General features: G+C 43.4%; 2 protein-coding genes across 5 annotated transcripts in view; both read right to left on the bottom strand.

Annotated features, from left to right (window-relative positions):
• LOC111859846 (protein diaphanous homolog 1) overlaps nucleotides 1–17,732 on the bottom strand; it is a 75,641-nt gene extending 57,909 nt beyond the window's left edge. The window contains exons 1-3 of one of the 3 annotated variants that reach the window (XM_072717475.1): nucleotides 17,390–17,729; nucleotides 16,917–17,207; nucleotides 225–251 (exon numbers count right to left, since the gene is read on the bottom strand). In XM_072717475.1, the coding sequence (XP_072573576.1) occupies nucleotides 225–251; nucleotides 16,917–17,015 (126 nt within the window). In that variant the 5' untranslated portion in view covers nucleotides 17,016–17,207; nucleotides 17,390–17,729. The other 2 variants (XM_072717477.1, XM_072717476.1) reach the window with 2 other exon arrangements.
• Nucleotides 17,733–19,889: 2,157 nt separating this feature from the next.
• Nucleotides 19,890–21,993, bottom strand: LOC140593174 (small integral membrane protein 32). 2 transcript variants are annotated; one of them, XM_072717087.1, is made up of 3 exons: nucleotides 21,315–21,993; nucleotides 20,907–21,005; nucleotides 19,890–20,707 (listed from the first exon to the last, which is right to left on the bottom strand). In XM_072717087.1, the coding sequence occupies exon 3, from the start codon at nucleotides 20,676–20,678 to the stop codon at nucleotides 20,367–20,369; it is 312 nt and encodes a 103-aa protein (XP_072573188.1). In that variant the 5' UTR covers nucleotides 20,679–20,707; nucleotides 20,907–21,005; nucleotides 21,315–21,993; the 3' UTR covers nucleotides 19,890–20,366. The 2 variants fall into 2 exon arrangements, with proteins under 2 accessions (XP_072573188.1, XP_072573187.1); XM_072717086.1 differs by having other exon boundaries at nucleotides 20,907–21,993.
• Between the last annotated feature and the right edge of the window lie 1,561 nt (nucleotides 21,994–23,554).

Genomic DNA, 23,554 nt, shown 5'->3' with positions numbered 1-23,554 from the left:
GAAAGCCCATTTCTACCAGTCAGCTGTTTCCAGGACCAGGGCTGAGGGGTTATTTGGACAGAAAGAAGACACAAGCCTGACGGTGGAATACCAAAGTATCCAAGGACACCAAGTATACATCCAAGGTTAAATGCATAAGGCTGGACAACACACACACACACAACCAGACAACAGAGATGTTAAGAATTAATGGAGGACAGGCATATGGAGGGCCTGTTACCTACCTCATCTGGAATCAGCCGTTTGAAAGTCTGTTTGAAAGAAGAAAGTAAGACGAGAGGAGAGACAGAATGATGGAATTAGACCAAAGTAAATATGCAGTAAACAGCTGCCGTAGGAGAAAATTTCCATGCGGATCCCAAGTAATGTCTACCTTTTTGAGTCCATGGTGCATTTACGACAAAAAAGATTCCTAACACATTTAAAGCCTGATCACCACAGTTAAAACTAAAATATTTAATTACTAGAATTTACTGGGACAAATCGTTAGACTGACAGTTCTACAAGGAGAAATTTAACTGAATTCCAAAACACATCAGAAAAAGCCTTATGACAACAGGGGGCAGCAACATCCAACAAATGCTTGTTTTGCACTTTAACATAATGATACAATATCACCAGAGGGGGCACTAGAGTTCCACCAATAAAAGCCTGCAACGCAAGAGGTTTAATAGACAAGTATGCCACCAGACACCTCATTGATCATTGTATGCATGGCCCCCAGCTTGACGGAATTGCCAGGAGCAAGATATCAGCAGAAACAAAGCTTGTCTGGCTTTGTGGCAGGGAGGACACCCATTTGGTGCCTCAGTCAGCTCACAGATCACTTCCCAGTTCAACAATCGATCCCACATGGAGGGACTGATCCTTGGCCTGACTTACTGCCTAAATCAGCTCCCATCCACGAATGGTCTTAAGTTGTTATCTTCCCATAAAAGGCTCTGTGAGCTCCCTCACCACAAAAACACACTTATACTAAGACTTGCATGTTGAATACTCCCCGGGGGCAAGGAATTTGACAGGCTGGTATAAGCAGGACTGCTGCCAGTCTCATTGATCGTTGTACTGCCTGGAATGCTGCACAACCAGTAGATGGAAAAACCCCAACAAGGGCTGTTCTGCGTAACCAATACTCAACAAGACAGTGTTATTGCAATACACCACACACGTACTAACCAGAAACAAAGAGGTTTGTGTATGTGGGTTATGTTTATATTATATTTGTGCAGCCCAAATGTCCCCACAATGTGATAAAAACCTGTTATTTTGATGTTGTGGGGACCATTTTTCGGTCTCTGTAAGGGGAAACTCAAATTTATACAAATCTGTGACTGCAATCGAAAAATGCCAAAAGTCTTGTATTTTGTTTGGTTACTTATGGTTAAGGTTGGACATGGTTAAGGTTATCATTGTTGGGATTAGGGATTTTCCCATAGAAATGAATGGACAGTCTCCACAAAGATATGTATACAAACGTGTGTGTGTCTGGTTCTGTGTGCTTGTGCACGTGTATGCATGCACATGTATGCGTGTAAGTGACCAGGCACTGTGTGAGGCCCTAGAGAGGGTGAAAACAGCTCAGACTCCTGGGACTTGTCTCCTAGGCTGGATCAAACAGAAACGTTTCGAATGGATGCTGATAAGTCCCATACCACGAATGACCTTCTGTTACCTTTCTTCTTAACAAATCCTCCCCTTTATACATTCCTGAGCTGGACACATTCCCCCTGCGCATGCACACACACAGACTGGCACCCAATGGCACAGACCACTCCCTACAATGCAGGTTAATGACACATCATATGTGGGTTATAAAAAGGCTGTCTGGATTGAAAGCCTGCATTATTATTCAAATAAAGCAATGAATTGTATCAAAGTCGACTTTGCAGAATTGATGCAACACCGATTACTCTGAAAGTTCAACTATGACGCAGCAAACAGGCCAAACCAATTTTAAGTCTGCTGCCCAATTTCAAGCTATGCCCAGAAAGTGTAAAGGTCACATGGGAAAAGAACAGGGTCAAATTTCTCATTTCAGGCTGAGTGAACACACTTTCAATTTCAGCCTTTTACTGCAATTACAACTAGTCTATTGTGTTAGTGCTTCCTTTGGTGGGGTGGCGCAGCTGATGCTGGGCAGTTCCACTTGTGCGGTTCACCGGGAGTGGTTGACCTGTCACTTCTGGTCACACACACACGCAACCCTACAGGCGTTTACTTTCAGCCGCCTCAGGAAGACCACGCCTAAGACCCAGCAGGTCCATGCAAGGCGTATCACTGCGCTCCAGGACAGGAGGCCGACACGGACCCAAAATGAGATGAAACGCGATCCTGCAGTTTCTGTAGCATCTGCTGGCAGGCTCTGCTTACAAAGACGAAGCACAACAAAGGCCTGAGCTCCCGGCGGCATGGTGATGGATACGCATGCATTGCCCACCTTGCAGCCATGTGCTTTCTGTGGTGCCACTGTGGGGTGAACTAAGCCAAACCGGCCACAAATCGTTAAGCTAAAGCCATGTAAAGGAGTCCATGAAGCTCCAAACTCATTGAGATCATCTGATCAAAAGGACAGTGGTTAAACCAAAATATAAAGTACTTAACATAAGCTCTCTCACAAACACAAAAAAAGCCAGCGCCACACACGTTTGTTCTAACATACACATAAGGAACTGTACTCTCTCGCAATCAGGCATTCACTAACGGTCACTAGTTCATTTGCACGATAACATCTTGTGTTTTGCCCTCATTTGTTTCTTCGTTTACCGTTTTGCTAAAACTCTTGAACCAACAAGCAGATTAACGGTCACCAGAAGACTGGACATGCCGAAAACTAAACTGCAATTTCTTCAAAATGTCCAACAGATTTTAAGCATCACATTTTTTTTTTTTTTATTTCACATTCTGTAATAGGGAGAGTTCTACAGACGCAAGATGAACAAAAACACCAGAATCTGAAGCAACCCTCCCATCTGCCTGTACTGGTTACCACTGGGGAACCCCTGCATGAAAGGGCCACATTACAGCAACAGTAGCAATGCAGCTGGGCCAAACACAATATGCAGGACCATTGCCAAGCCACCAGATCCTCTGTCAGCAACAAAACATTCCATTGAGGCTCCACCTAGAGAACGTCCTCATTACACACAAGCTTTCAAGGGCCAAGCACGTTAAGAAATATCGAGCTGTTCCTCCTTATACTGCCGAGTGGCAGATTAACGTCTTACTGACAAACGAGTCGAAGGAGTGCTACTTCTCTAACTCTGCAGTCTGGTTTCATCGTCCGGCAGGCCAACAAGCACCCTGAAGACAAACTTTGCATACCTGACTGAGTGATATGCATCACCGCACTTGTGTGCCTGTGTTGTGTAAATTGTGACTGAAAGTAGATGAACCAGGTCCTTCCAGTTGCTCAAATTCAAACTAAAAACAGAAGCTTTTTAAACCGAATTAGAGGGAGGCAGTGCATTGTGGAGCTGAAAGCCAGCAGAGTCCAGAAACAGCCCTTTAAAAGTACATTTGTCAAGCTACCCGCTACCATGAGTCAGAAGACTGCAGAGACCTTCTGTTTTTCTATGATACCTAAAATAAATCAAAAAGATTAAATGCTCATACCAAACAGCCTTGCTGCCAGAAGGCCGCTGTTTACCAACATAGCCCTTTTACAGCAATAAGTATCATTTAAGCATATTTAAGCATCTGCCAGCAATCCACTCCCCTTGGCAGTCATTCTTGTCATTCGTGCACAATGGCAACCATCTCAGGTGATAAAGCAATGGATTGGCATCCCCAGAGTGACTGTCAGTTCAGTACATGGTAAGGCCTACACACGTAGAGACAGCCCACGCTCATGAGAGCGAGCCCAATCTGACTAGGATTTAAGTTAAGATTGTACAGTAAAGACATAAGCCAGGTAACACTGGCACGTCCCCAAAATATACTGAACCGCATTGGAACGTTTGGTGCACTTTCACACCTCAGAATATGTAAAAGCACTAAAACTGTTTTTAAAAAGTCAACTAAATGTAAGCCTGAGTACTTTCTGTACACCCAAGAGTGGACCAAAGTATGCTTGAAAACATTATTTAATTAAAATTTAAGGACTTTAATAAATATGCCTTTTATATTCTACTACTCTGTGAAATTCTCTTTTGTTCTGTCCAGCTGTTCATGCCAACTCACTCTAGCCAATATTTACATCCAGTACACTGTTAATGTTGATACATTCATGATGCAGAATTTATTTTGTTCACAGAGGATAAGTTTAAAACCTCGGCCCCATGCTCAGACTGGGCTCATGAGCATTTTAGAACCCTGCTTTATTCTTGACAGACTTGATTTAATGGCTGGGACCCATGATTTTCTGATATACACACACGGCTCGTAAAGGACCACCAAACACTGAAGGTTATATTAAGCATTAAGATCTACAATTATATGACAAAAGTTAATTGGCAAAGAACACATAAAGAATTAATGTTCATTAGCATGAAAATCTGTATTATCTTCCACTTAAAATAAATTGGTTAATTTCAGTAAAGATTCATAGTGCAGGAGTTTATTAGTCAGTCAATCCATATATATGGCATCCAGTACATGGAAGGGCCTGAGCACTCAGGTGATGTAATGTACGAGTCACACATTCCGCTATTAATAAACAGGCAGACTGAATAACTTTCATTGTCTGATGTCAAATAAACGTGTGCACGCTGACCCTGTAACCACCTGGTTGCCATGGCTGCCACATAACCGCAACGCCTATGTGACTGACAAAGTGATGTCACCTCCTAGGGCTGGCAGGAAGTGGGAGGGGGGGCGGGGGGGACGCCCAGCAGAGCTGCAGCAGAGGCAGTTCTGCTCTGTACAGGATGTCACCACTCCACAGGCCTGAGTCACCACGGGAAGGCAAGGCCCCCACCCAGCGATGAAGGGAGCGAGAAAGGGCAGACAAAAAGCACCAGGCCTGCAGACGCTTTTACACTCAAAAGAAGCAGCCCAGACATGCCAGGGGGTCCATGACCAGGGCCTTGCACCCTGGGAGCTCTGTCAGATGGAGGGGGGATGGGGTGTATGTCCCATGAGGTATGTATGTCCCAGTCATGCCCCCTAATCACCATAGATACAATTTGGGCGTCATGGAGAGAAATATGGCATTGAACACCAGATGGATCGCAACATGGTCCTTAAACATTTCACTATGAGCGCAGGCCATCAAAACAAAAACTTTAAACCCCCTCATAATGCATCACAGTTTAGGGACTGTAATTCAGCACTGGTCTCCACTGTGGGCCTTGCACATTGCTGCGTTCTTTATTACTTTAATGGACAGCACTCAGGGTACTGTTGGAATGGAATATCTAACCACACTAACCACAGTTACCAGGCAAAAAATAAACCTCACCCTGCCTCCCTTAATCTCATCACATGCAGAGAAGGTGAGTTAATACTTGTGGTCATTAAAATATGTATAAGCAAGCAATTACATCATGCAGAGCTCAACTGACACCTCACTACTCTTCTGCAAGAGGTCCACTCTATTTAAGCCTTAGATCCTTCCACCAGCCCACTGCTGACAAGGGGTTGGGTTCTGGAGACTGCCCCCCCCATGACCAACCGAGCCAACGATCAGCCTTTCATGCCAAATTATTTTCTTTTTCTTGTCAGTTCCATTAGCCCAGACGCTCGCCACTTGCAGTTTCTCTGCCTGACTGGCCAAGTTCCACATGCCTGCCTTCCTCCTTGACACGTTGTCCTCTGCTGCGCAGCAGAGATCTGGCGGGATCTTTCCCTGGTGTGTCCCCCTCCCCCGTCATCCGTGCAAGTGCAACGGCATTCTGAAAAACACAGTCAGAGAGTAGCTCCCACCCCTTAATCTGTAATTAGGGCAGTAAGGAGTTGAGATCCTGGAGGTGTAATTCACAAGTGCACAGCTCAGCCTCCTCTCAAACACCACAGTGGACAGAGTCTTTCAACAGCATCCCAAGGGAGGGATTCTGGGACATTGAAACCCATAGCCTCCAGAAGACCCACCCCAGTGCTGCAGATCTGACAAGAGAAAGCACAGGGGGTTAGGTTCAGGAGGGTCCTCGTTAGGGCACAATTAGAAGCTTGTTGTGGCCCCAGCCCCATAACACCAGCAACCCCCAACTCAGCAGAATGCCTAATCCCTCCCACACTTGCTGCTGAACAGATCATTGTGAAATCCGCCCCCCCCTTCTCACAGCAGAACCACTCCCAATGCATTTCAACCAGACATCCCCACAACCACCACCACCACGCTGGGTTTAGCAGGCCGCTACAGCAGCATCCATATTAACTGACAGGAAGTCAGCCACTAAAATGCAGCAAAGCTGACCAGAAGGGTCAGCTCACAGTGATCAGACAGGCACTGCTTAGCCACAGCTTTGCTGGAAACGACAAATCAGCTCCACGGTGAGCCGAGTTCAATGTTTCATAAGCTGCAAGTGCACAAAGCACACTGTCCCAGATAAAGCGGTACACAACCCTCAACATGGCCCCCACGATGCTGGCAAACAGGTAATCTCACCATGAGCACACTGACTAATCTGTCAACATTTGAAACCCCACTAGAAACATTGTATAACTAGAAGAATAAAAATACATGAAATTGGTAAACAAATAAGAGGAGCATGTGATTAACATGTGAATCTTGATACCTATATGTAACATGAAAGCTTCCAGAGGCCCAAACCCACAGCGCAATGATGCCTCTTTAAATTACACAATGTCTGGAAGCAGCAAGCAGCTGTAAAAAAACCTTTGAAACAAGCTTGCCTGGGAGCAGCAGTTTACAAGTTCATGAATTAGATGGGCTTACCCAAGTTGGAAGAAGGCTGAGCTGCATCGACATAAATCATGGTGAACATGCTACCAGTCATTCAATTATTTAAGACCAAGAATCAACTTTACTGACATCTTATCCAGGGTTCCACCTTGTGCCCTATGCTTCCTGGAATAGGCTGCAGGATCACCACAACCTGAACTGAAAAGGTTATGGAAAAAGCATGTATTTATGTATCAGGGATGGGGACGAAAGTCATTTTTAGTACTTGAGTAACCAATAGGGCAAAACAAAAAATGAGTATTGGGAGTGTGGTTGGGGAATTATTGCAGGAAGAGAGAACTGGGGAGTAAGATAATGTGGCCATATACTTCAAATAAAATAGAATCAACGTCGTTTTAGCAACACGATGTCATATGAGCAGTGATCACCACTTCAGCTAACCATCTGCTTAGGGTCCCCAAAGCAAACTTTTCTGTTCGTTCTGAGGCAATGGGGTAGGTCAGCAGGACTAATTACGCAGTTACTGCCATGTTTTGCATCACACTGCATGCATCTTTAAATAGCGTAAATTAATGTGCATTTGTGTTGATGAGAAATGTCGTAATTGTGTAATGTTTGCCAAGGAATGCGTGCGTTTTGTTAGCATGTAACTGTGTAGTGTAAATCTGCTTCCCTTCTATGCTGCTGCTAGTATTAAATCAATATTGGCTTTTAATAAAGAGAGCAACTTTCATTTTAAGAGAGCTGTTATCCCATTTATTAAAATGACTCAGTTGCCGCAATACGATTATTTGCCCACTGTACATGGGTCTGCTGCATTGAAAACATTCTGCGCCCTCTAAGGAGGTGACGGGACTTCGAAGGAACAAGCTGGCAGCGTCATTTTAAGTATGCGACAGAATTTTCTTGCTGACATGTTCAGTTAGTTTTGTCCAGAGGTCATTCGAAGTGACTGTTGTGCAGCTGGGCTGGGAATGCACTACCTGCTGGCTAATTTCTTACCCAATCAGAAACGTAAGTACATACACCCCTGCGCCAATGTAACTGCACTGTGATTCGCCCATTAAAAAAGTATCACATGCTGTATGGGACACATCGTATTCAACTGTGTGTTATTTTTATGTATATTAAAATGGATTCAAAGTTTGATATGCAAATATTATAATATTTCTTCGCTTGCAGCAGTGTTTTCGAGTATGCAAGGGCATGTTCAGGGGTGATTCACAGCAATTTGTCATGATGCATGGTTTAAGTTCCTCAGGGTGAATGAAGCCACACAATAAAATCAAATGTGTATCTCGTACGACCGGGTGACATACTGATACAACATGTGATTATGAATGTTCATAAAAACATGCAAGTACCATGATACCATGACACACAAAATTTGTTTATTTTGAATTTGCAAACTTTTAATCTGGACATGGCATCAGCAGCGTGTGTTTGACAGAAAATTCACACAAACGCAGACAAACCGGTTTCATATAAGGACCAGTATTCAGATTACAACCGAAGCTTCAAAGAAAATAAAATGCTTTATTTTTTTATAAATAGGCTGTTATATAATTAGGCTGTAGACTTCTCGCAGTGTTAACGGTGTCGTGCAAATCCATATTGTGGCGCACAATCACACCAGTAATTACCATGACACCAATGTACCGCCCACCCCTAGTTGTTGGTGCAATTTATCATTATACCTGTCAACATACTCCATAACTACTAGTAAAATAATGTGATCAACATGATCAGAGAAACTCAAAACACTTTTTGACTTTTCCACCTCTGAATTTTAGAATATTGTAATATTGTGCATTTTAGAATATTGTGATTAAGGCCCAGCCCTAATCAAACCCATTCCTTGGAACAAACAGCGAGGCAGTCACAGAAAAAAACCTAGCAGCAAAACATTCTCTGCATTTTCTAGTGGTTTTTATCTAAATATGTATTCGATTGAAATATCTATACTACATTCAAATACAAGCAGCACACATCACATCTTACGGTGACAAAAGCTCCAAATTGTTTTAACTTGGACAAGCATAGAATAATCAGAAGTGCGATCAAACTACAAGGTGTAGGGGCTGGTCAAGCTGCAACTGAAGGTTGGCTGATTACAAAGGAGTCAAACACCAAAGCCTATTTAATAAAAAAATAATTATGCTGACTAACGACATAATAAAACCCTTAAAAAATGTATACTTTGACTATTCCATCAAACCATTCATACCTGCCTACTCAGTGCAGACACACATGCATGTACCAATTCTCCTAAACAATAATTCTTCCTGGGGCAAGTAGCAAACAGTAATATTAAAACATTAAAGCATGAATGTCAGATGTGCACACACACAAAGTCCTGGGGTGACAGAGGCAAACCATGACAAGAGGCTTTAGAGATTATCCAGCTATAGCAACATGAGGAAAACTACAGTTGCCACAATGATACAGCTGCAGCAGCAAAAGGAAGCTGATAACTTCAGTTCTTCTCAGGGTCGAGAACTCAAGGGGTCACACCCCCTGTTCACATTAGCAGCAAAAATAGCCAACCCAACTCACACCACACACGCACACACACACACACACACACCACACACAGAGAGCAACCAAAACCATAAGGGGTTTAAAAATTTAATGACATACATGCACACATTCACCATCACACAAGAACTTAGAAACCAAAAACAGCGAGGAACTTCAAAAAAAAAAAAAATAAGCAAAATGACAAATTCTCAGGGGATGTATCTCACCGACACAGGCAGACAGAGACCACATGCAGAAGATTACAGGGCAGGCAGGAAGTATAATGGTTAATGACAAGATTAGTTTGCAGATGGATAGAAAAATTGACGACATTAACGGCATGCCTCAGGATACAAATATCACAATGACTATAAACCATACTTGAAGACTCACAACCAGGGCACTTCAATGCACTGGTTTACCTGGGCTGCAGCCCAGGGGCATCTGCTAAAAAGAGGCCTTGATCAACCTCGTCAAACAAAAAACCGGGAGTTGCCACCCGTCCCATGTTTTAAGGGATTGTCAAGTGTTTCGTCCCATATTTAAAAATAAAAAATTGCATCTCATTTTAAAACAATATGGGATGTAATTTGTCCCATGTTCACTTGCCCGGATTGAAATACAGTTTAATCCGGACATTGTGACCGATGTTATCGTGTCCTGCCCACCCATCGCATCAACACCTTTTATTGTCACCACCCCGCCCATTACGGCCACACAGTATCTAATGTGCATGCACAGTAATCACATCTCATTTGTCAGCACTGCTTTGTGCCCGTTGACACTTGCAGCAACACCTTATATGATATACTCTACTGATAGATAATGAACTATAGCCAAATAGAACTTATTTTGGTAATTTCATCTCCTTTCTTTTATTTTATAATACATTTGCTCATGGAAATTCCACATAATATGATTATGCAGCCCTTCTCACCATCATGTGGAGGGCCCTCTTACACCTGAAATAGTCCAGGGTCCTCTGATCGTGTTAATGTGCCTCTACGCACAGCCTAAATGCTAAAAAGCTTTGAGCTGATGGACGGCCTAAGCACATGCAGCACTGACAAAAACACGGTAGGCTCAAGCTGTATAGACATTTCCAGCTGAACTCAGTGTGGGACCTGGTGACCAGACACCTGCACAGGTGAACATGCCCTCCAGCAACATAGGATGACACTAACCACGTGCGACACTGGAAGGAGGCTGGTATAGGCAGCTCTTCTGGGTGACACCAGGTGCACGAGCTGTATTCTCACATCAGTCTTGCCTGCTCTTATTACTGGAAGGCCTGTCAACTTCAGGACGAGTCCTTTACACATAGGGGAGGCCAATAATCCAAGACACCTGACAAATCCACGATAAATTCACCGCCCAATTTGAAACTGGAGCACAAAAGCACAAGTAGACCCTTCTCCCACTATTCTGTTCCCATCCAAAACTAGGCAGGTGAGAACAGGGAGGCTAAATAAGATTAACAGCTGTTAGATTAGACACAAGCTTGCACGGTCTCCTTCTCTGCAGCCAAAGCAGTCTTGCGCTTTAGGGCTTACGCAAGGCCTGTCATCACTGCCCTGGTGTAATAAAAACAGCAGAAGGCACAACCAAGCATAGCTCGGCTACTCCAGCAAATAGTAAACCAGGTGAGTGTAGGGCAGTTTTTTTCTGGCTTACGCGGACAGACACAGACCACTGCAGGAAAAACTAGCTTGGGTGCCCTGCACAAGGCCCTTCCCAGGCAGATTATGGCTAGACAGATTCCAAGACTGGAGCAGACAAAAGAGCGCAGCTAAAGCCCATATTAATACTGAAAACAAGGGGTGTGGCTAGGGGGTAACTAGGTCAGGCCTACAGAACAGGCTGCTGCCTCAGGTCACCTAGAGCAACAAGTCATCCAGCCTCATATGTTTCATATCAGCCTGAACGAGTATCTAGCAGAAATCATAAACTAACCTTGGAATGACACTCTCAAAAGCAGTTAGCACTTTACCAGATATCGAAACCAACGACTGCAACAAACCATGGCAGGAAGCAAGGCTGCTAGCTGACAGTCACGTGCTACGGACACGCCAAAAATGATGGCAAGAGCCAGTATTACTTCCTGGTGTGGCTGAGAGCCATACACAAGGGGGGGGAGGAGTCAGTTCTGACAGCATGAACACGCACGCACGCACATAACAGCCTGAAACTGAACACTCCCACCTATGGCTTGAAATTAGGTTCCAAAATCTGTCCCTACTACAGTCTTGACTGTCCAGGCAGACACTTTTTATTCCAAGCAGGAAATAAAAATGGACAACTTATTCATGCATTTAAGTATGACTGGAGTGTTACTGTGCTGCTCCATCAGCTGAAGGACTTGACACTGTGAGCCACACTCCAAATTCCATGTTTCATTCATCTGTTTGAACCACAGGACCCCCCAATAACTTTGTAGGACTAGCAGCCTAATAGGTCACAAACGTGCATCATGTCTAAGCCAATTTAGCGCCACTTATTTCACAGAGACTAGCAGATGACTCCAAGGAAACTCCAAAATATTTAAGCAGGCAGAAAGTCCTGGAGCAAGGGGTTTCCCGTAAAGGCAGGCTCAGCTTTAAAGGGTGGAGTCGAGTGAACAGGATGACTATCAGGACAACACAGCAGTGGGTGGGCGGGGGGGTTGCCCTTTTTCAGCCTTTCAAGAGTCCCCAAAGGTACGCTTTGGATTTTCGCTGTCAGCATAGGGTTATTTTTATGATCTTTGGGGCTGAGGAAGTTTCAACTGAAAATAAAACACTTTGTTTCGGAGGGGGGTATTCCACTTCCAATGAACTTGTAGGTCAAAACATGGCAGCTGCAAATCCCAGGAGAAAATCTAGTTCCTGTTTAATTTCCTGCCATGATATCCAGACCACAGAATCAATTTACTCGACTCCTACTTTACACAGAAACAGTACCACATGAAAACCAACAGCAGAGCGGAAAATACACAGTTCCATCCACTGCACTTTGATACGTGGTATAACTTGCTTGGTGTACATTTAGAAACAAGCAAACAAACGTGCTGCAGCCCTTTACAAAGCTCCTGACTTTTGTATATTAGAGCAGCTTCTGACAGAAGCCTTTGGCAAGCTAATAAGTAATAAATACTACACTATTGCGGCAAATCCATCAATAAATAAAACAAAATTTCCACAACTTTTTGAGGAAAAGTTCATAATAATAATTAAGATGGTTATTAAAGAGAGATAAATCTGTGTAATGGGAGAAATGCTGCCTTCCTCTGACAATCAGTTATAAACTGGTTTGCACCACCTCAAAACACAGTCACACTTTGTCACACCCCCACAGCTGAGACAGCAGCTCCAAGAGGCACTGAAGGTGAACACCATTCCCTGTAAGCAATATGTACTTCTCGTTGCTTAGCAACTATCAAGTGGGGGAGGTGTAAGGACATTGCTGGCCACCATTTGTCACCTGGATAAGTAAGAATACAGGCAGAGCATGCAATTGTGTGACATGATCATAAATGCTCTGGCCACAGGGGACGGCTGCCCAGTGCTCCACGCTGCAGGTGAGAGTATAAAACCATGGAGGTCATACATGTTGAGGGCGGTTTAAGGCAAACTAGGGGGCTTTTCCCCACCCAGACTAGGATAACCAATGGCACCTCTGACCCAAAGGACACTTCGCCTGACAAAGGGAGAGATTTCTTTATCTGCTAGTTAAATTCATAATAAAAAAAACAACATATTGTGCAGTTTTTTTCCCAGGTAGATAACAAGAGGAAACCAGATTCTGAGCTGTGCAACACCATGCAAACTTCATGTTTCAAACACATAAGTAGTGTATATGGCTAAAACCCAAAAAGCAGGCTATTCAGTATCACAGATATAACAAGCTGCTGACACCCACAATCTCTTTGGTGCCTGTTTACTTACCATATAGCCTGCGACACAGACAACTACTATAAAGGCCGCTTGAAAATGTGGGGACAGATATTCAGCCAGCAGGCTGGAAGATTAAGCTGCATGCCACAGCAGATTAAAGGCTCCAGATTGGCCATGATATCAGGGCATTTTGGGGGTGGATGGTCCCGGTCACTGTTAGAACGCTGGAAAAACACATTCACGCGGAAAAGCTCAGCTAAACAACACTGGTAACAGGACTCTCCTATAATGGGCTCCTTATCAACAATGCCACCTGCTGCCTAGATGCAACAGCACATGGGAAAGAGGCTGGAAGATGCACCATATACTCAGAGAGCATGAGCTCCCAGGTGATGCTGTGACCAGATTTGGGCCAATTTACCTGAAAACAACAACATGAATTACAAAATCTTTGGTTCAGGGTGACAGCTGAAACATCTGTTTCTGGTACCAGCATAGTAAGCAATTATTAAAATAAGTGGGTGTGTTTTTTCCTTTTTCACAGTGTCCTGCCCCAGCACTAAGAGTATCACCCAGCCTCTGCAGACCTGCGGTCATGGCTGCAAACTGCCCCTTGAAAGTATGGCAAAGTTGGTCTGTGCTACAGTACCATAAACAAAGATGTTGATAAAACAGAGGCCATGTCACAGATCAAGTCATGAGGACAAAGAGAGGAGCCAGAGCAAATTCATTACTTCATTAGGGTTCTTATCAGATAAAGACCTGCAGCTCAAAGCATAAAACAGCAGCCGGACAGTACTGACAGCCCTGGAAAAGTCACAATAAAGCACCGCAGTGCACAACCACAGCCACACTAAAACTGGACTAAAAAATAACAGGGTAAAAATTCAGAATTACTGAATGTCATCATGTTACTTGGACCCAGAGCTAGGTTTTTTTTAACCATTCTCAGGTATGGTTTCGCAGTAGCCTGGCACTGACCATCCCATTACCACAACCACCAGGAAGCACTCTAAGCAGTAATGATTCAGCTCACATCACTGTCATATGACCTGTGTGGCCAACCCCACAATCCCTGTGACAAAACCATGTGGCCCAGGCTGAGCTCTGGGGACCGCGCATCCTGATGCAGTTGCCCGGAGAGCTACAGGATGCACCATGCTGCCGGGTTGTCATACCGACCATGCTGTTTTCCTGTAAACTCATTTCCTTCACACGCGAGCAGGTCTTGATACTTCTGCTTGAATACTGCTCAGAGGAACGAGGGAGGGGCTTGGGGCAGGAAAGTAATATAACCAATGAAGAGCAATTAAAGCTTCTTGCCATCTGGTCTCACCACAAGCACACATCTGACCTATAGCTGACCCCTCAGAGGAGCGGTACCAGGCAGAGCCAATAGCACATGGGGGGAGCCAAGAAAGGAAACATGCTGCATAGGTCTCATAACCCACAAAAGTGCTCAAACCAAATGTCAGATGACCAAGTCACCCTTGTGTCTACTGAATGTAACCTGATATAAGTTCACACCTGCATAGAAAAACATATGCACATACACCCTGCAATGAGGACCACCGAGTGTCTTGTTTACAAGATCAACCACATCTGCTTTTGACAGCATTAAACCAGAAACAGGCACATTAAACAGTGAAAGATGGCAGCTTTGCTGATCAGGGAAGCAGGCAGTCACACAGGCCACAAACAAGGGACAATACAAGAAACACAGCCTGCTTGCCAAGCTGTGATAGGCGCCTTGTTTCCTGCCCCAGCACTAAGAGTATCACCCAGTCTCTGCAGACCTGCGGTCATGGCTGCAACTACTTGTTTGGCTGGGCTTTCACTTCCCTTATGAAGCAGTTGCTGGTTAACCCGACAACCAATCCCTCAGAATGCAGCAAACCTGCTGACACACTGCATGGCCAATCAAAGGATGAGATAGGTGCAGACTTGCCCCAAGGCCAAAACTCAAACAGTCAAAATCAAAAGGGACCAACTTGCTAGGAAATATTATCTTTATATTGACAGGGCAGCTGACAGCTGTTGTCAAAAATTAATAAACTGAAATTTGCTGGTTTATTCCCAGGATGCAACTTGCCGTTCCAGCCAAAAGCAGAGCATTTATCTTCTTTCTGCTCCAGGTATACACTCAGATATGAATAAAATAAAAACAAAGCTGCTCTGGACAAAAGAACTGGCAAAGGAACAAATGTCAAATAACACAATGTTAAATAAAAAAAAAAAAAAAAAACATTTTTAAGAATACCAAAATAGGAGATGTTCATTTGAGTTCATCATAACAGCATTGAAAATGGTAGTTGCTGACAGAACCTCTAAAAATATATATAAATTAAAAAGCAGAGGATACATGGTAAGAATGTATGTTTACTCCAGAGATTGCCATGAAGGACAGTAAATACTGGATTCCACACCCAAGGCCTGCAAGTTAAAGGCTCTAAAAAAGCAGGAACCTAAGCAAGCCAGATAACTAATTAAAACACAGAGCCTCATGATCAAACCTGATGACCCCAAAGACCCTTATGTTTGGGTGCCACTCGTTTTCCCCAATAACACACACCAGGGTCCTTCCACACACCATTTTTGTGCCAGAGCTTGCTTCGGTATAGACCTCCCACTGCAAATTACTGTGTGACCAACAGGGCACCAAGGAAGGTGTCAACACTTACAAATATCCCACGTGCTCTCAAAAAATTGGGCTAATCAGCACCCCCCCCCCCCCCCACACACACACACACACACACACACACACACACACACACACACATTGAGGAGGTTCTGTGGAGAGACCTAATCATCCCGTCTACATCACTCACGTTACGGCACGGTAACAGGAGATTCATCCAAAGTTAGAATATGCTGTTGGTCCTGCAGAATATCAATTTTCAACCACACGTTAAAGTTGCATAGATCTTCCCAGTTTGTCACACATGGCCATTTCCCCATGACGGAAAAGGGCGCGATGATGTCACACCCGCGCATTTTAGACATTAGGAAATGTGCGAGACAATCTACACATGCTGGCACACGGTGGACGTGAAATGGTCTGTCTGACGGCCATTAAGCTACTGCTTCAATAGCATGCCTTTTCCCACGGTGATAGGCATCAGCACTTGTATTTACACTTTTAAAATGTTGTTCAAATAAAAATGTACAGCTGCACTATTGTCAGCGTTTGATAACACAGAAAATACCAAGACGTCTAAAAGCTGCAATATTCAGAAGGGGAAAGTTACATCCATTCATTAAACTCTATTTCTGTCCTTTTATACAGTCGCTAATTTTGCTATTTGCTTTTGTCGGTTACTAAGCTTAGTAAACTTACTAAGCTTAGTACATCAGATTTCAGCAAAGAGAGGGGTATAAAGGGTTAAATGGCGGCTCCAGGCAACACTAAACACATGCTGGAGACGCTTATTGCAACACGGCGCTGCGCCCGAACTTCCTCTTCGGAAATCATACGGAGCACTAATCATCTTGTTCGGCCTCCCGATTGATTTGTACCGTCAGTTTCATTTCAAAGCCGGCAAAACAAGTTATGATAGTGGTGGTGATCTCGGTTATACGAAAGGGCATGGGACACGCCGAACGCACATTGCCGCTTAGTTATACTGACCACCGAAACGGCAGAAAGACAACAGCCTCGCTCGTTTCGGGAGCAATCCTACAGCAGTGTTCCGTTTAAAAACTATATAAATGGCACTACTTACGAATTTCTTTTTCACATCGCCTTCCTCAATGCTTTTCTTAGACTTCTTCTCTTTGCCGCTTTTAGCCATAGGCGCAGAGGCTGAGTTCCCCGAATCCATCTTCTGGCCGGTTACTTTAGCCAAAAGCAAAGTCCAACTTTCCACTGATAAACTTGTCCGAAAAAAAGGGTGAGAAAAACAGTTTTTTTGTTTTTCAAGTTTGCGTGCTCGGCAAACAACACAAAAACTGCTCCTCCGAGGCCTCGGGTAAGGTAGTCGGTCAGAGTAGGTGCCCAGTCTTCTCTACCCGGTCTGAAAAAGGGAGGGAAATTTAAAATGAGACCCCCAAAAACTTACTTACGGTATCCGCTCCTTACTTCTCAAACACGGCCAATATGTCCCAAGCGTCAAGCAACACCACAGACTTCACCATTAAAGTGCTGTCAACGCCTGGCTAGTATACACCCCACAAGTATGAACACTTATCGCCGTACCGTGACTCACTAAGCGGCTGTCCGAGTTACTGCCCACTAATACCAGGGTTAACGGGTAAGTTATTCCGTCCACGGCGTCCGTAGCTCCTTCTTTTCGACTTTCATGACCATGGTCTCTTTAATTCGGCTCCCATAGTTGCGGCCGACCAGCTTTTTTTTACCCTGTTTACGGGTCTCGAAGGCAGCTTCCTGTCTTGGGCAGGTTAGCGCGGGGGGAGGGGCCGAGCGCGAGAGCTTCACCTGAAAGCCGGAAGCAGAGCGCGGCGGAGAAAAGCAGGGACAGGGCAGATACTTTGTGGGGGGGGGAGGCGAGCAAGGACAAAGCAGGGACACCGGCCTCAGAGCAGGGGCAAAGCAGGCACACACACAGAAGCGGCAAGCTCTGCCGGGATCTGCAGGAAACGCAGTTTTAGGCATAACCTTTCAAAACTATTGTTATGCACGAGTTATTGTGAAACTTTTTCAGCCACCTAGAAAATGGTCTTAGTTTGGAAAGCGATCATGTATGCATGCCTGCTGTATCTAAGTGTGTTATGTGCCGTTTAGGCAGGATCCCCCGTCCCTCAAGTTTGCCGTTTCTTTCAGCTCTGCCTGTCAAGCGTAAGTTTTTTTTAGTCAAAGCAAAATCCAACTAACTAATAGCTCCCCCCGGTGACTACTTTGAGAAAAACTCGCCTATTTATTGACCACTAAACGCGTGTACGTCTGCAGGATGGCATTTAATGTAATAATATAGCAATCACATTCGTTTACTAAAATTGTACCACGAATGCTTTTCATAAATTAATTATGATTAAAATGCATGCTGTAACCACGACTATGAGCGACTTTGACTGTCAGAAGGGTTATGCAAATCTTATGCGACAAAAAATACCCTCAGTTGTCTTTACAGTTTACTGCGCTGGTTCTCACTGGATCCTTGGATAGAATTCAGGAGGTTCGTAAACCTGGATGGTGGAAAAAAAATGCATTTTTCTTTTCACTGACTATTTATTTTCTAACAGAAATGAAGCATTTCATACAATTGTGAATAGTTCCTTGTCCAATTTTAGCATAAAACATCTCATTAGTGTTGGCAGTTTTGTTTTTTTTAATGGCCGTTTCCTTTTTTTGCAGATGTTATCAGAACGCCCGGTGTCGGTCCACGGACGAGGTTTGAGGACACCTGCGTTACATCATTTGTCATACTTTTGATTTTTTCTGTAAGACATTCCTGACTTGTAACTAACCATATTTTTTTACTGCATTACTGCGATTTAGCATCCTATTGTCACCATTTTTAACATCACTCAATGCTGTTCCCTTTGATAGCTCCGAATGCTTTCTTTACATTATGTAGAAAATTCTATAGCTTTTTCTTGTTTCCCTATCGCAAAATTTCAGCAGTCACTATATTGTCAGATGACCAGCTCCCTTTTATTTTCAATTGTAGCTGCTCACTAATATGGATGTAAGCACACTGTCCTCAAGAGCCTGAGTCAAGAGAAGTGTGTGTTTCTGGGACTGGTATGAAAGTTAATTTGCAGAATTGGCCTGCTTCTCTATCAGTGCTTTTCTACAGCAATTGGCCAAACCACACCAATAACAGCTGAAAGGCTTGGCATTAAATAATAACATTTCAGGTTTTATTGTCCTGGTTGAGACATTCCCTGCGGTGCAGGAAGATCCAGCTCAATCAGAACCTCTGCTTTTGTAAAGGTTAGTCATCGGGGCATACTCAATGAAAAGAATTGGTTAAATGTTAAACAAAAAGATTAAAACGTTTAGGGAAAAGGAGAAAAAAAAGGTGTTCTGTAAAGGCCGAGTAACGAAGAAGCAAATCATCAGCATGCTCTGAACCTGAAAGCCTCTTTGGATATTGGTGGATGGCAATCACTTGCTCTGTGATAGCACAGATCAGAGAGGGCATCGCTCCCCATTTTAAGTAGTTAAATGAATTCCTCATGCTTGAAAAATGTAGTGTAATTATGGTGTCATGCTGGGCATGGTTCTATTTCAGAGCCATCAAAATAGCCTTATTGTTTTTGCATCCAGAAAATGGCAATACATCACATAAAGTAGGCGTGCTAGTCGTGCTTTTTAAAAACAAAGCAGAAAAACCTACCAGTTTTTATTCTGTTTGGCTATCAATTTAAATGTTATGTCTCGTCTGTTGATGGTGATTTAATTGGAGTACAGTGCCCAAAACAAAACCAGGTTACCATCTAAAGTAAAGATTTCTTTGAGATGATGTTTTTCTGTGTTGTGACACTTCGTCCAAACATTTTGGTAGTTCCTTGTCCTTTTTAGCATGTGCTGCATGTGACTGGGATGCACCGAGAACTGGACACAGAGTTCTCTCATTTGAACTCTCAACTGGTACCTACACAGTTCTTCTGGACTCCCAAGGAGACGACACCTCGCAGAACTATTGCCCAGCTCTGATATTAATAATAATGATCTTCTTATTGATCACACCCAAAGGCAGAAGTCCAAACACATTATATATACCCAGAATTCATTCATGCTACATGTTAAATATTTTATTAACATATGAAGTGTAAGTTTTAACAACACATCCCACAACCCTGACCACGTTAAGTAGCTAGAAGTTGGATGGGTAATGGGTAGAGCTCTTGGGTAATTGCTGGAACCAGGAATTTCACTGCTTTGTCTTTTGCAAACTGTTTTATGGTAATATTGTATTTCTGCCAATGTTGTATCCTAATGCCATTAATTAGGTGTTTGTATAGTTCTCTGTTCCTGACATACATATTACTGAGTAATGTTATTATTACATAGTAATAGAAAAGGCATACAAACTGATGAGCAATCCAGTCAGTAAAATTAGTAAACAAAAATTCCACAATAGAACAAAGACACAATAATATTCAACCAGTGTTTTTTTCAGCATGCAGCCCGGCGCCATATATAAAATAAAATACATTCCACAGATAGGGAGAATCCACAGTCAGTTCGTCAGAGGCCAAAGTTCAGGTCACTTATAAGAGCTCCGTGCCTCCCTTAGCGATCTGTCGTAGGGCATCGACGCGAAGAACGAACCCCTCAGCTGGCAGTTTATATAAAACACAATTAACAGTACCAGCAAAAACAGCAGCAGGAAAATGACTATGTAGGTGGCTAAATCCGGTTTACTGAGCTCCCCTTCACGCAGTTCCCTGCCCGTGGGCTTCAGCAGCGCCGCAACGCTCACGGGTCCATGCGAGATATTTAGGGGCGGCGCGTTGGTCTGGACAGTCAGATCAAACCCCGTAGAGGCAGTGGAGTTCAGCAATATTTGCCTCAACATTTCCTTCCTCGATTTGGTTCAATGGTCAACTGAAACAAAAGCAATCATTTGAGCATTTTATATAAACGTAGATAAATAACCAAGTATGAGAATTACTTGTCATAATATATTTTAAAACAGCAAATGTGGTTAATATAACGCATAATTAAACGAAATACATTAATAAAATATAAACAATTTTATGAGCTGTCATAGTACCACGTCAGATTATATGATCTCCTTACTCACTTCAGGAACGTTGCTCAAAGCTCAGGTGAGGTTGGGAAGGTGGACGGCAGCGTCTGCGTTCCTTAACCGCCCCAAACAAGCACGCCACCCAGTAAGGAACTGTCCATTGCAAACGAGGCTTGTAGTTGGTTATTTTCCAATAAATTATGATTTTTTTTCTACACCGAGCAAAATGTCCCTTGAACGTGACGTGCTACTACTTCAGATTTCCATCGGCAACTTGATTTTAAAATCGCGTCTTCGCAATGAAATCCATGTATATTATTGGTAGATTTATTGTCTCTGTGACTAAAAGTCAACATTAAAGTTACGAACATCTATGGAAATAATTCATTTAAAAAGCACTGAGCATCATCTGGTCATTTACTTTTACATAAAACGTTAACGGTGCACTAAAATAATGCATACCTCAGCGTCGTCCTTGTTACATTGTTCTAATTATAATAGGCTACACATGGTGAAAATAATGTCGTTCGCAACGCCGATGGTGTTTCTTTTAAAGTACTTCCATACGTCGCAGTACGTCCTCAGTTGAAATCTGGTGGGAGGCTGCCTTGCAACAATTGGAAGTCCTTCATTTAGAAAGGAGCAAAAAAAAAAAAAAAACCCGGACGAAGGACACTAACGTGAATGCCGGTTTCGACTCCTTCTCGTCTTTTTGTATTTTTATCAACAGCGAAAGTCGATATGGCTTAGAACTAAACGCTTCATAGTGTCCGGAGAAATCAGTACAGCGCAGCCGCTAAAGAGAATCCATACGTCTAAAACCCCGGGGTGGCGTTCACCAAAAAAAAAAAATCACAATTCTGTAAAGGTACCGATGACAAACACAAAATAGGTTCGGAATTCGGCGCTCCGAGACAGACGAAAGGCGACGCGTGAAAAACGGCGATGGCTTTTCTAAACGGCCTGTCTTATTGCAAACAAAGTGACTGAAACAATTTCAGGTTAGTGCAGAATGCCATGGAGCGCGAGGGGGTTGGGGGAATTAAAAGAGGTGGACCTGTGGCCCTCGATTAAAGGGGCAGCTGTCTGACTCCCCCCAGTCGGCGCAAACCGTTCCAGTTTTCATTACATTTAAGCAAATATAGCGCCCCTCATAAACTTGCCACACCTACATTTAAACTTAAAATTCTAGGTTTTAAAACCCGCGCAGACCACCAGATACGAGTGATATGAAACAATGACAAATTTAGCTCTACACATTACACACTTGAAAAAGAATGGTGCTGAAAGCAATTTTTAAAATTAAAAATAAGAAAAAAAGACTAAAGATTATATATATATCATTTTTCCATTATGTACTGTGCACATTTTTAACAAGTCATGAAATGATAGGACATCATGAATATTTCAGAAATGAAACATTTCTTTTATGTACTTTTGCATATTCACCCAACAATAACCGTCCGGTGTATTTCTCTGAGATATGATATTTGGAATGATATGACTACAGAATTGACTAAAACACTTGGACTAGCTCTCTGCAATCGTGTAATCATACTGTAAAGCCATTTTACTATCTAGATAAATGGCATCATGCTGTGGACTTTGGCACCAATCGGTGATCTTTTTGTTGAAATGTTCCATGTATTTAAAATCTGACAGTTATCTTCAAAGGGGAATTAGGGACCTATGTGTATCTGCCAAAGCTTAAAGTCAGTTGATTAGATCAGAAGCACACAGCTCTTACTCTTCACTGCTTTTTTAAATCTGGATTTATTCTTGTCAGAATTTCTTTCTCTCCAAAATGAGCCATCAGGCAGTACTGCTTTGAGACCTTTTCCCAGAGGTGCCAAAACTTTTCCCTGTAGTTTAATTCCCCATAAAGTGCCCGCAGTAAAATGGTAAATATATGAATATCATATTCGTATGAGGCATTTCTGACACCTGAACATACTTGTGACAATTCGTAAACAATCAGTGTGAGAGCTGTTTGCAAACTGGCGCTGAATCCTCCTGTCACAGCAGAACATAAAAGGTCCCCCTGGCCAGATTTCCATGAATCCAAAACATATCTGGGTAATTGGGTGGGAAAGGCGATTAGAGAAGCTTCTTTACAACGCCTCCATGTGCAGCCCCCTCTCCATAAGACCGACCCAGTTTCCACTGCATATCTGCCTGAGGAGTGCAGGTAGTGCAGTGCTTAGAACGACATCTATATCCTGAAGGTTTCCTGCCTAATTCTAGCCTTCTGTTTTACTACGGAAAGTGTCATCGACCTGGACTGACTCAGCTAAATATCCAGCTGAAAGCTGTCAGGTGCTTTGTATAAAAGGTATAGCACAGGAAACTGCAACCTAAAAATTCCACTAACTTCTCTGGTCCTGGTTAATTGGGGCTGACTGTACATTTTCAGAGGCCCTGGGCAAAGCTTTACTTGGGAGGCCCCCCTACCATGTTCATTTCTCTTCTTCTGCAAGGCGGGTGATTCAGGGGCCCGAGGTAACTGCTCACTCTTCCTCTAAGCTAAAGCTGGCCCTGTGGTTGACACTACATGGATAGTGATGGTAGTCCCATTGTTATAGCCCGCCTTTGATTATTCTGTCTTGACCTGTCTTATCCAGTGGCAGGGAATTAGTGTCTAGCACTATGATAAGGGTTGGTCCTGCACCCCCGTCTCTGTCATGGACATTACAGGAGAAAAG

Source organism: Paramormyrops kingsleyae, chromosome 10 (genome assembly GCF_048594095.1).
Source record: "Paramormyrops kingsleyae isolate MSU_618 chromosome 10, PKINGS_0.4, whole genome shotgun sequence".
Lineage (NCBI taxonomy): Eukaryota > Metazoa > Chordata > Actinopteri > Osteoglossiformes > Mormyridae > Paramormyrops > Paramormyrops kingsleyae.
The sequence above is the reverse complement of the archived record's forward strand: the minus strand, read 5'-3'. Positions and strand labels throughout refer to the sequence as shown.